The sequence below is a fragment of the Trachypithecus francoisi genome, unplaced genomic scaffold, assembly GCF_009764315.1.
Source record: "Trachypithecus francoisi isolate TF-2019V2 unplaced genomic scaffold, Tfra_2.0 Lachesis_group5, whole genome shotgun sequence".
NCBI lineage: Eukaryota > Metazoa > Chordata > Mammalia > Primates > Cercopithecidae > Trachypithecus > Trachypithecus francoisi.
The window spans coordinates 135,058,885-135,071,752 of NW_022681470.1; the positions used below are offsets into that span (position 1 = coordinate 135,058,885).

A 12,868-nucleotide genomic window follows, 5' to 3' on the forward strand; every position below is an offset into this window, starting at 1 on the left:
ATCCATCTCCCATTTGCCCAATGCTTCGCGCTGGCATGGAGCATTTCCAGCCTCACGCGCTTTAATTTTCTCAGCTTTAATTTTCTGTGGGGTCGGCCAAGTCATCTCCCTTGTTTAGAGGAGGAGGCCAGGCTCAGAGAGGGAGAGGGGTTGGCCCAAGGGCACAGAGCGGTCGAGTGGCCAAGGCCGGAAGGTGCACCCGCAGGGAGAAGGGGGCAGCGGAGCCCTCTCCCTGGCTGTTGTCACTGGGACCCTAGAGCCGCGCCTTCCCCAGGCCTCCGCCGAGGCTGCTGGCGCGGGTCCCGCAGTGCCAGAGCCTGTTCCCCGCGCTCCGCCCGGGATGCTGAGGCCTCCGAGGGCTCCGGAGACGGTTTAGAGGGCGGGGGCGCGGAGGCGCGGCTCCAAGCAGGGGGCGGGGGCTGAATGCCAGAGAGGCCACTCACCCCCGCCCACCCCAACTCCCCTCCCTTCCCAAACACGCGGTCCCCCTTCTCCCGCGCGGCTGCTGAGCCTGGGCTGGGCGCGGGGGAGGCGGGGGGCATCGCGGAGGGGATCCCGCCCTCTCCCCCGGCCGCCCGGCGCCCCCACACCCACGTGAGCGCAGGGCTGGCCCGGATCCCACCGGCAGCACAGCGCGTCCCGGCTCCGCGCCGGTGCCTCCACCGTCCAGTCCCCACGCCGGCGCTGCACCGTCCCTGGCGGGTCCCCGCGGCCCCGGCCGGGCGCTTCGCCGGGCTCTGGCTCCTGCATCCGGGCGCAGCGCGCAGGCCGAGGCGCTGGCAGGCCGCCCCCGCCGCTCCGAAGGCTGGTGAGTGGGGGCTCCGCGGCTCGGCGCGGGGACTCGGTGGGGCTGCGGCGTGGAGGTTGCGGGCAGGTGGGGATCCGTGGCGCTGGGCTCAGGCGTGTGAGGCGCTCCCTGCACCCACGTCCCCACCTCTCTGCCGCCCTTTGTCTCTGAGCTCCTCCTTGCCCCTTAGAGCCGTCGCCACCGCTTTTCTCCGGGTCGTTCTGGTGAGTTTCCTATCCCCTTAATTATCCCCGGTCTCCCTGCCCCATATCCCCACCTCCCCAACCCGTGGCCTCCGCTCACAGGCATGTTTCCAGCACCGAGCCTGATGCCTTGTGCACTTATAGGGCTCGATTGCCTTCTCTATCAGGGGGCTTATTTCACCAATTTCAGATATATCTGATGTGGCTGAGGCTGCAAGGGGTCTGGGCATTAGTGTGTGTGTGTGTGTGTGTGTGTGTGTGTGTGTGTGTGAGAGAGAGAGAGAGAGAGAGACAGAGAGAGAGACAGAGAGACTGAATTTGTGAGTGGGATCGCCGTCCTGAACAGGTGTGTGGAGCTGAATGTTTAAATGTGAGAATGATTTCGAAAGTCTGAAGTTTGTGTTTTGTGCCCTAAAGAATGTGTGTGTGTGTGTTTCAGTGTGTATGTAGGAACTGTGTGACTGTCACTGCCTCTGCAGGATTTAATCCATGACGGGTGGTTGTGCAGAGCCACGAAGGTGTGTGTGGTTGTGTGTCTGAGGGTGTACATGAATGTGTGTATGTGCAGAATTGTACCACTGTATGCCTGGAATTGCATTTCTGAAGGTGTGTGGTTGTGCGACTGAGGGTGTACATGAATGTGGGAAGTGTGTGTGTGTGTGTGTGTGTGTGTAGGGATAGTATGATTGCATGCATGGAGCTGCATTTCTGAAGGTGTGTGTGGGTGTGTGTGTGGTTGTATGTCTGAAGAGTTTGCGTGTGACTGTGTCTGTCTGGGGTTGTGGATATGTCAGTTGCATACAAGAGGTTTTCGAGGTTATGTGTGCCTGTGTGTGTCTGAGTGTGTGTGGTGTGGGTGGTTTCCATCCCATCTCTCTCTCCCCTCACTCACTCCTCTGGCTAGCACAGCGTTGACATAAAATGTATAGAAAGCATTTTCAGTTTGCTCACTGTAGCCTGCTTTAGTTTTAGGGATGTAAGAGGCTCCAAGAGGCAGCCGACACATCTCGTCATATCGAAGTGTCTGCAGGTTGGGAGAACCAAGTGGGAAAGACCCGTCCTCACCCCTCACCCTGTAGAGACTGGGGACACTAGAAGGGACATTTTCTGAGCAGGAAACCCAAGAGGTAAGTCCAAAAGAAAGCCTAGACCCAGAAAAGCCTAGAGAAGAGGGAGCCCAGGGTGGGGAAGAAGAGAGAGACCCAGAGAGGCCCAAGTGGAGGTTAAGATCACATTTCAAGGCTGGGCGCGGTGGCTCATGCCTGTAATCCCAGCACTTTGGGAGGCCGAGGAGGGCGGATCACAAGGTCAGGAGATCGAGACCACGGTGAAACCCCGTCTCTACTAAAAATACAAAAAACTAGCCGGGCGTGGTAGCGGGCGCCTGTAGTCCCAGCTACTCGGGAGGCTGAGGCAGGAGAATGGCGTAAACCCAGGAGACAGAGCTTGCAGTGAGCTGAGATCCGGCCACTGCACTCCAGCCTGGGTGACAGAGCGAGACTCCGTCTCAAAAAAAAAAAAAAAAAAAGACCACATTTCAAGTCAAACATTTTTAAAAACTAATATTATTATTAATTTGACAATCACAATGGTATAAACTTGTAAGTGATGCAGACAGGACTGAAAAAAATTGATAGTAAGACTTTCTCACACTGTAGCATTTTATTCTTAATTTTGTGTGAGTTAGGTTTCTGCTTTTTATCAACCACAGTTGACAACTATATTATAGTCATCAGGTGCTAAGGTGCTGTTTTCTTCTTTTAGACAGGGTTTTATGCTGTTATCCAAGTTGGAGTGCAATGGTACGATCATAGCTCATTGCAGCCTCAAACTTCCGGGTTCCAGCAATCCTTCTGCTTTAGCCTCTTGAGTAGCTAGGACTACAGGCACAGGCCACTATGCCTGGCTAATTTTTAGTTTTTTTAAAAAGAGATAGGGTCTGGCTATGTGGCCCAGGCTGGCCAGGAACTCCTGGGGTCAAGCGGTCCTCCAGACTTCACTTCCCAAAGTGTTAGGATTGCAGGCATGAGCCACTGCGTCCGGCCCACAGATGCTAAGTGTTGTCTGCTCTTCTCCAGGGTTCAGCAGATTTTTTTCAGCAAATGGCCCGAGAGTAAATATTTTGAGCTTTGTGGCCCATACAATCTGTCCCAACACCTCAACTTAGGCATTGTAGCTTGAAAGCAGCTGTAGACAGTAGGTAATGAATGAGTGTGGCTGTGTGCCAATAAAACTTTATTTACAAAAACAAGCAGTAGGCTGAATTTGACTAGCAGACCATAGTTTGTCAATACCGTACTATGGCTTGTAAGGAAGAGAAAAGAATGGGACAAAACCCTAGCCTCTGGAGTTTTCCTGACTGTTCAGATCTCAGCTGAATGATCTCTCTTGGTATCCACAGGCAACTTCCTGCTGTGGCTTAGGGACTGGAAACATAATATCCCAGAGGAGAGGGAGGGGATTGTACTTTCCCTGTGTAGTCTGTGGTTCACTCCTTGGGATTTTTTTTTTTTTTTTTTTTTTCACAACAAGGTGAGAAGCAGCATTGTGGTTTCAGGACATGGATCCATTTGGAGCAGGATCCTAAGTGGGGCTTGGCATTCGGTATTTGAATTAGATCTAGAGGACACAGGGACTGGAAAACCAGGGCAGATGTCCCATCCCTTGGATATGGTGGGGAGTGGAGGAGGGCAAGGAAGATCTCAGAAAAACCAGTGGCAGCAAAACAAAAAGCCAGGCATCTACGTACTGGTAAAACAGAGACCTCCAAGAAACTCCCAGCTGGACCTGGTTGAATTCAGGTACTGGGGATGAGGCTGGGGTGGGGGTGAGAAAATATATCAGGGAGCCTTGATCCCTTAGGAAGTAGATGGGGAAGCTGCCGGGTGCTGTGGCTTATGCCTATAATCCCAACACTTTGGGAGGCTAAGGCCAGTGGATCACCTGAGGTCAGGAGTTCGAGACCAGCCTGGCCAACATGATGAAACCTGCCTCTACTAAAAATCCAAAAAAAAAAAAAAATTAGCCAGATATGGTGGCAGGTGCCTGTAATCCCAGCTATTCGGGAGGCTGAGGCAGGAGAATTGCTTGAATCCAGGAGGTGGAGGTTGCAGTGGGCTGAGATCATGCCACTGCACTCCAGCCTGGGCAACAAGAGCGAAACTCCATTAAAAAAAAAAAAAAGGAATTAGATGCGGGAGGTGAACACATTCTCTTTATAGGTGTGACAATCCCAGGCAAACCAAATAGGTACAGAGTCCAGTACAGGATACAATATTTAGTGTCTTCCTTTAATTTAGAGAGTTATTTTTTTCTGAGTCAGATGAATCTGGTGTATTGCTGGGGAAACAGACAGCAGACTCTGAAGGGTGAAGTAAAAAGGGTTTGTCATCGGACTATTTATGAAGATACTAGCAGAGAGGAGGACCCAGGGAGATCCAGGGTTATGGCGGAGAACTGTCCCATGGGAGCAGTGGTCTTAAGTAGAGGAACACAGCTGCTGCCAAGTAGGGGCCTGGCACAGGGAACTGGGAGACAGGAGAATAAATGCTCCATCTCAATTTCTTCCCACTCTCCATTCTCCTGCTGCCTTTTAAAGAATTTTGTGTCTGGGCATGGTGGCTCATGCCTGTAATCCCTGCATTTTGGGAGGCGGAGGCGGGCGGATCACCTGAGGTCAGGAGTTTGAGTCCAGCCCGGCCAACGCGTTGAAACTCCATCTTTACAAAAGATACAAAAATTAGCCAGGTGTGGTGGCTGGTGGCTGTAATCCCAGCTACTTGGGAGGCTGAGGCAGGAGAGTCACTTGAACCTGGGAGGTGGAGGTTGCAGTGAGCTGAGATGGTGCCATTGCACTCCAGCCTCAAAAAAAAAAGGAAAGAATGGTGTATGCATTTAGAGGGTACAAGGGTAGTTTTGATACATGCATAGATTGCATGGTGATGATGTTTGGGCTTTTAGTGTAAACATCACTCTAATTGTGTGTGTTGTGCCTATTAAGTAATTTTTCACATCCCAGCCCCCTCTCACCCTCCCACCCTTTCTTTTGAGTTTTCAGTGTCTGTTATTTCACTCTGTGTCCTTGTGTATACATTATTTAGCTCCCACTTATAAGTAAACATGCAATATTATACTTTGCTTCTGAATTATTTCGCTTAAGAGAATGGCCTCCAATTCTATGTGTGTTGCTGTAAAGGACATTTCATTCTTTATTATGGCTGATTAGTATTACATTATATACATAATGAAACATAGATGCGATAACATAATCAACAATGTAGCAAGAAAATGTGATAGTGAAATAAATGTGATACAGATCTGTTTATCTATAATGTGACACACTTATCTGTATCACATTTTCTTTCATCGTCCATTGCTGGACACTTAGGGTGATTCCATATCTAAGCGATTGCAAATATTGCTGTGAAGAAACATACCAGTGCAGATATCCTTTTGATACAATGATTTGTTTTCCTTGGGGTGGATATTCATGTGGGGGGGTTTCTGGATGGGATAGTAGTTCTATTTTTAGTTCGTTGAGAAATCTTCATACTGTTGTCCTTTCCACTGGGCAGATAGAAAGGGAGCCAGTGGGAGAGGGAGACTAAGAGTGGGTCTAGAAGGAAGAACAGAATTCTCAGTATGCCTAGAGGAAGGGCACCGCCCTTTCTTGGTTATGAGAACAGTGTAGGTTAGGAGGTATAGTACCTATAGCACACAGTGCTTATAGGGACCTACAGAAACGTCTTCCCTTCCTTCCCTCCTTCCTTCCTTTCCTTCCTTTCCTTCCCTTCCTTCCCTTCCTTCCCTCCCTTCCCTATTCTCTCCCTTCCCTCCCTTTCCTCTCCTCTCCTCTCCTTCCTCCCTCCCCTCCCCTCTCCTCTCCTCTCCTCTCCCTCTTTTTTTTTTTGGCAAAGTCTGGCTCTGTCACCCAGGCTGGAGTGCAGTGGTGCAATCTTGGCTCACTGTGACCTCTGCCTCCCAGGTTCAAGCGATTTTCCTGCCTCAGCCTCTGGAGTAGCTGGGATTACAGGCGTGTGACACATCCAGCTAATTTTTGTATTTTTCGTAGGATGGGGTTTCGCCATGTTGGCCAGGCTGGCGAGCTCGAATTCCTGACCTCAAGTGATCCTTCTGCCTCGGCCTCCCAGAGTGCTGGGATTACAGATGCGAGACACTGCGCCCTGGCCGTTTTCATTTCTTTTTGTTCCCTTTTATTTTGAGTTGATACGAAATACTTGTACATATTGGTGGGATACAGAGTGATATTTCGATACATGTATACAATGCGTAATGATCAAATCAGGGTAATTAGCATATCCATCATCTCAAACATTGATCATTTCTTAATGTGCAAACGCTCAGAACCTTCTCTACTGGCATTTTGGAAAATATAGAATAAATGATCATTAACCATAGTCCCCCTATGGTGCTGCAGAACACCAGAACTCATTCTTTCTCTCTAGCTGTAGTTTTGTATCTGTTAACCAACCTCGCCCCATCCTCCCCTCCCGCCTGCCCTTCCCAGCCTCTAGTACAATTCTACTATTTCCCTGATGTTTTCATCTCTTTTAAAATTAGAAAATAGAAACAAACGTTTAGGTGAAAGAAAATGCTATAATGTATAATATTAACATATTCATTTTTATTTATTTATTTTTTTTGGGGTGGGTGCAGTGTCTCGTGCTTATAATCCCAGCACTTTTGGAGGCTGAGGTGGGAGGATCACTTGAGCCCAGGAGTTGGAGGCTGCAGTGAGCTGCACTCCTGCCTGGGTGGCAGAGCAACATTCTGTCTCAGGTCTTGAATTCCTGGCTCAGGTGAGCCTCCCCACTCAGCCACCCAAGTAGCTGGGATTAAGGCATGAGCCACAGCAGCTGGCTCCATTTTTTAAATTGAGGGCAAATTCACATAACACGGAAGCAACCATTTGAAAACGTACAATTCAATAGCATCTAGTCTTTTCATTATGTTGTGCAATAATTATCACCTCTATCTCGTTCTGAAGTAATATATTTTTCTTTATAGGAATGCAGTTGTAAAACAGAATTTTAATGTAGGCTTTTTTTTTTTTTATGAAGAAAGGGGTGCACAAAGAGAAAAGTTCCTCAGGCCCTTTTTTGTGAATTGTGAATTTCCCAATTGTGAATTTGGAAAATCACAATTTCTAAGCAACCCTGTACATGTGAAGTGTTTAGTTGGTAGACGGATGGGCAGGTTTTAATTTTTATATGCATTGTATTTAATGTTGTTGAAAAATATAATTCACATTTCAAGTAGGGGTCTAAAGTTTCCATTTTACATACATTTTTAATTTTAATTTTAATTTTAATTTAATTTTATTTTATTTATTTATTTATTTATTTATTTTTGAGATGGAGTCTTGCTCTGTCACCCAGGTTGGAGTGCTGTGGCCGGATCTCAGCTCACTGCAAGCTCCGCCTCCGGGTTCATGCCATTCTCCTGCCTCAGCCTCCCGGGTAGCTGGGACTACAGGCGCCACCACCTCGCCCGGCTAGTTTTTTTTTTTTTTTTTTTGTAGTTTTTAGTAGAGACGGGGTTTCACCGTGTTAGCCAGGATGGTCTCGATCTCCTGACCTCGTGATCCGCCATCTCGGCCTCCCAAAGTGCTGGGATTACAGGCTTGAGCCACTGCGCCCGGCCCAAATTTTAATTTTTAAATAATTATTTATTTATTTTTATTTTGAGACAGAGTCTCACTCTGTCATCTAGGCTGGAGTGCTGTGATACGATCTCTGTTCACTGCAACCTCCACTTCCCGGTTCAAGTGATTCTCTTGCCTCAGCCTCCTAAGTAACTGGGACTACAGGCACCTGCCACCACGCCAGGGTAATTTTTGTATTTTTCGTAGGATGGGGTTTCGCCATGTTGGCCAGGCTGGCGAGCTCGAATTCCTGACCTCAAGTGATCCTTCTGCCTCGGCCTCCCAGAGTGCTGGGATTACAGATGCGAGACACTGCGCCCTGGCCGTTTTCATTTCTTTTTGTTCCCTTTTATTTTGAGTTGATACGAAATACTTGTACATATTGGTGGGATACAGAGTGATATTTCGATACATGTATACAATGCGTAATGATCAAATCAGGGTAATTAGCATATCCATCATCTCAAACATTGATCATTTCTTAATGTGCAAACGCTCAGAACCTTCTCTACTGGCATTTTGGAAAATATAGAATAAATGATCATTAACCATAGTCCCCCTATGGTGCTGCAGAACACCAAACTCATTCTTTCTCTCTAGCTGTAGTTTTGTATCTGTTACCAACCTCGCCCCATCCTCCCCTCCCGCCTGCCCTTCCCAGCCTCTAGTACAATTCTACTATTTCCCTGATGTTTTCATCTCTTTTAAAATTAGAAAATAGAAACAAACGTTTAGGTGAAAGAAAATGCTATATGTATAATATTAACATATCATTTTTATTTATTTATTTTTTTTGGGGTGGGTGCAGTGTCTCGTGCTTATAATCCCAGCACTTTTGGAGGCTGAGGTGGGAGGATCACTTGAGCCCAGGAGTTGGAGGCTGCAGTGAGCTGCACTCCTGCCTGGGTGGCAGAGCAACATTCTGTCTCAGGTCTTGAATTCCTGGGCTCAGGTGAGCCTCCCCACTCAGCCACCCAAGTAGCTGGGATTAAAGGCATGAGCCACAGCAGCTGGCTCCATTTTTTAAATTGAGGGCAAATTCACATAACACGGAAGCAACCATTTGAAAACGTACAATTCAATAGCATCTAGTCTTTTCATTATGTTGTGCAATAATTATCACCTCTATCTCGTTCTGAAGTAATATATTTTTCTTTATAGGAATGCAGTTGTAAAACAGAATTTTAATGTAGGCTTTTTTTTTTTTAATGAAGAAAGGGGTGCACAAAGAGAAAAGTTCCTCAGGCCCTTTTTTGTGAATTGTGAATTTCCCAATTGTGAATTTGGAAAATCACAATTTCTAAGCAACCCTGTACATGTGAAGTGTTTAGTTGGTAGACGGATGGGCAGGTTTTAATTTTTATATGCATTGTATTTAATGTTGTTGAAAATATAATTCACATTTCAAGTAGGGGTCTAAAGTTCCATTTTACATACATTTTTAATTTTAATTTTAATTTTAATTTTAATTTTATTTTATTTATTATTTATTTATTTATTTTTGAGATGGAGTCTTGCTCTGTCACCCAGGTTGGAGTGCTGTGGCCGGATCTCAGCTCACTGCAAGCTCCGCCTCCCGGGTTCATGCCATTCTCCTGCCTCAGCCTCCCGGGTAGCTGGGACTACAGGCGCCACCACCTCGCCCGGCTAGTTTTTTTTTTTTTTTTTTTGTAGTTTTTAGTAGAGACGGGGTTTCACCGTGTTAGCCAGGATGGTCTCGATCTCCTGACCTCGTGATCCGCCCATCTCGGCCTCCCAAAGTGCTGGGATTACAGGCTTGAGCCACTGCGCCCGGCCCAAATTTTAATTTTTAAATAATTATTTATTTATTTTTATTTTGAGACAGAGTCTCACTCTGTCATCTAGGCTGGAGTGCTGTGATACGATCTCTGTTCACTGCAACCTCCACTTCCCGGGTTCAAGTGATTCTCTTGCCTCAGCCTCCTAAGTAACTGGGACTACAGGCACCTGCCACCACGCCAGGGTAATTTTTGTATTTTTAGTAGAGGCGGGGTTTCATCATGTTAGCCTGGCTGGTCTCGAACTCGTGAGCTCAAGTGATCTGCCCGCCTCGGCCTCCCAAATGCTGGGATTATAGGCGTGAGCCACGGCGCCTGGTTCAGTACTGTTTTTTAGATAAGTGAATGAGGACACACGGATATCGCCAAATATAAGGAGGAGACACGAAAGTCTGCAGTTTGGGAAACAGCAGTACAGTGCCTGCCACCCGAGAGGGGCTCATGAACATCACACTGTGGCCAAGAGTCATTATCATTTCATTCCTGAAGGACTCCCCGCTCTCCCTGTTGCTCACTTGGGCATTCAGGCAGAGTAGCTGCATTTACTGGGCACCTGCTCTTTGCCAGGTGCCTGCTGATTTTGTCCTTGTGAAAAGCCTCCAGGCTGGACACAAAACCGCCTTAGTTTGGAGGACTAGCCTCCCGGTGCTTCGTCTGGCTGGCACTTCACAAAGGCTTGTTAATTTCCTTTGAGCCGCTGGGGCAGCCCCCAGAGGCTTGTGATAATCTCAGTGAAATAAGAATGGGCTGGAGTCAGGGAATGTCAAAAGGGTCCATTATTTTGTGATTTCCTCCTCTTCCCAGCCATTCCCAGGAATGATTCTGGAGACTTGACCTTTTCCTGCCAAGACCTGATCTTAGAACCCCAGGCAGCGCCTCAGGTGTCCTCAGATGGGCACATCTCAACAGACTGACCTTCCCCCTCCCCTGCCTTTTTTTAAATTTTATTTTTATTTATTTGTTGCTCTTAGAGACAGGGCTGTGCTCTGTCACCCAGGCTGGAGTGCAGTGGTGCAATCACAGCTCACTGCAGCCTCAAACTTCTGGGCTCAAGCGATCCTCTTGCCTTGGCCTTAGAAACTGTTGGGATTACAGGTGTGGGCCACTGCGCCTGGTCTTTGTGCTTTTTTGGAGGGGTGGAGGTCTCATTATCTTGCTCAGGCTGGGAAGATCATAGCTCACTGTAACCTTGAACTCTTGGGCTCAAGTGATCCTCCTGCCTCAGCCTCCCAAATAGCTAGGACTACCACCCCCAGCTGTTTTTAATTTTTAGAAACAGGGTCTCACTATGTTGCCCAGGACAGTCTTAAACTCCTGGGTGCAAGTGATTCTCCTGCCTCCGCCTCCCAAAGTGCTGGGATTACAAGCCTGAGCCAAAACACCCAGCCACTCTCGCCTTCTGAGAGTCCTCAGGAAGCGCTCATTACTCTTCCCAGCCTTCGCCATCTGCCCACGCCTGCCTTCTGTGTCCTGGCCCTCACCAGCCCCAGCCTTCTCTGTTTCCCGCAGATAGACCATGAGCAGCCATGGCAACAGCCTGTTCCTGCGGGAGAGCGGCCAGCGGCTGGGCCGGGTGGGCTGGCTGCAGCGGCTGCAGGAAAGCCTGCAGCAGCGAGCACTGCGCACCCGCCTGCGCCTGCAGACCATGACTCGCGAGCACGTGCTGCGCTTCCTGGGCCGAAACGCCTTCATCCTGCTGACAGTCAGCGCCGTGGTCATAGGTGAGCTCTGCCTCCTGGAGGGCGGGGACTTCAGGGAAAGGCGGAGACTTCGGGGAAATTCCTGGCCCCTACACATCTCTTTGCTCCACCCACCTCATTCTCACCTGCACACACGTCCCAGTCCCACCAGCCACCCTCAACCCCACATAAAGACACACCACACAGATGAATACGCGTGTGTGCAAACACAACTGTGTGCACACAATGTCACATGCATATCCTTGTGTATACACACACACACATATACACACATATACAATGTACGAACACTGCACACACACATATGCATGCGTTGAACTTATAGGTGCAAACACAGAAACATGCACACCTGTGCATGTATATTGGAACTTATAAACACATTCACATCTCCACATGCATTCTCCTGAGTACTCGTGCACACACTTATGAGTTTAAAAACACGTGCATTCGCATGTTTGAAAATAGTAACATACACACAAATCACACCTATAGATGTCCAGGAAAACACGTGTGCATATTCATGTGTATATGCACCCGTATACAGACACCTATGCCTGTTTACAAGTGAACATCTACCGTCACATATCCTGGATATATATAGACTTAAACATTTACATTTACACAGACACGGACATGCATTTACACAATATCAATATGGTAACCCATACGTGCATACATTTCAACAATGTCTGCATGCATCAGTGCACACACGAATACACACACTCATAGGATATTTCTCTCCCTCACTCCCACCCTTGCCCTACTCTTCTTGGGGTGGATGGACCCTGCCTAGGGCTGGGCAACCCAGACTTCAGTCCATGGACCCCTTCTTTCGGCCCTAGGGGTCAGCCTGGCCTTTGCCCTGCGCCCATATCAGCTCACCTACCGCCAGATCAAGTACTTCTCTTTTCCTGGAGAGCTTCTCATGAGGATGCTGCAGATGCTGGTGTTACCTCTCATTGTCTCCAGCCTGGTCACAGGTGAGAGAGCCCAGGCCAGTGCTGGCCTCCAAGACCCATCCAGAGCCTCAGCTTGAACCCAGAGCCAAGGCCATCCCAAGCATGGGACCACTTCCTTGATGTGGCAGCTCAAACACGGAGCCTGCATCTGGTCTGGGGTCCTTGGCCAAACAAAGCCCAGGTCCCGATCGGTCCCAGGTTCCAGACCCCATATGACCCCACCCCACTTATCTCGGTGGGCTTCCTGTCCTTTTCCTTGGAGGTAAAAATGCCAGCCTGCAAGGGGCTCAGTATCACTCAGAAGTGAGAGAAAGTCTTGGAGGGGCAGCCAGGGAGAGTGACTGGGACATGGTGTGGATGTGCAGGGAGTAGGGTGTAGATTAGGGTGTGGAAGGTGCGTGAGATGGAGGTGACAGCTTGGTGAGTAGAGGGTGGGATGGGAGTATGGTTGGCTTATGCAGGGGTCCACAAACTTTTGCTCTAGAGGGCTGGATAGTAAACATTTTCAGCTTCAAGGGCCATATGGTCTGTTCTGCAACTAGAGTTGATCCTTGAACAATTTGGGTGTTAGGGTCACCAATCCCCACACAGTCAAAAATCCACATATAACTTTTTTTTTTTTTTCCGGAACCTCTCTCTGTTACTAGGCTAGAGTGGTGGCACCATCTTGGCCCTCTCACTGCAATCTCCACCTCCCAGGTTCAAGCGATTCCCCTGCCTCAGCCTCCCAAGTGGCTGGGACTACAGGCGCGCACC

General features: G+C 48.5%; 1 protein-coding gene across 3 annotated transcripts in view; it reads left to right on the top strand.

Annotated features, from left to right (window-relative positions):
* Positions 1 to 470: 470 nt before the first annotated feature.
* Positions 471 to 12,868, top strand: part of SLC1A6 (solute carrier family 1 member 6) — a 34,050-nt gene continuing 21,652 nt past the window's right edge. Inside the window, exons 1-5 of one of the 3 annotated variants that reach the window (XM_033197392.1) lie at positions 471 to 808; positions 978 to 1,011; positions 1,957 to 2,117; positions 10,963 to 11,174; positions 11,996 to 12,133. In XM_033197392.1, the coding sequence (XP_033053283.1) occupies positions 10,970 to 11,174; positions 11,996 to 12,133 (343 nt within the window). In that variant the 5' untranslated portion in view covers positions 471 to 808; positions 978 to 1,011; positions 1,957 to 2,117; positions 10,963 to 10,969. The remainder of the gene's footprint in view (positions 809 to 977; positions 1,012 to 1,956; positions 2,118 to 10,962; positions 11,175 to 11,995; positions 12,134 to 12,868) is intronic. The other 2 variants (XM_033197391.1, XM_033197394.1) reach the window with 2 other exon arrangements.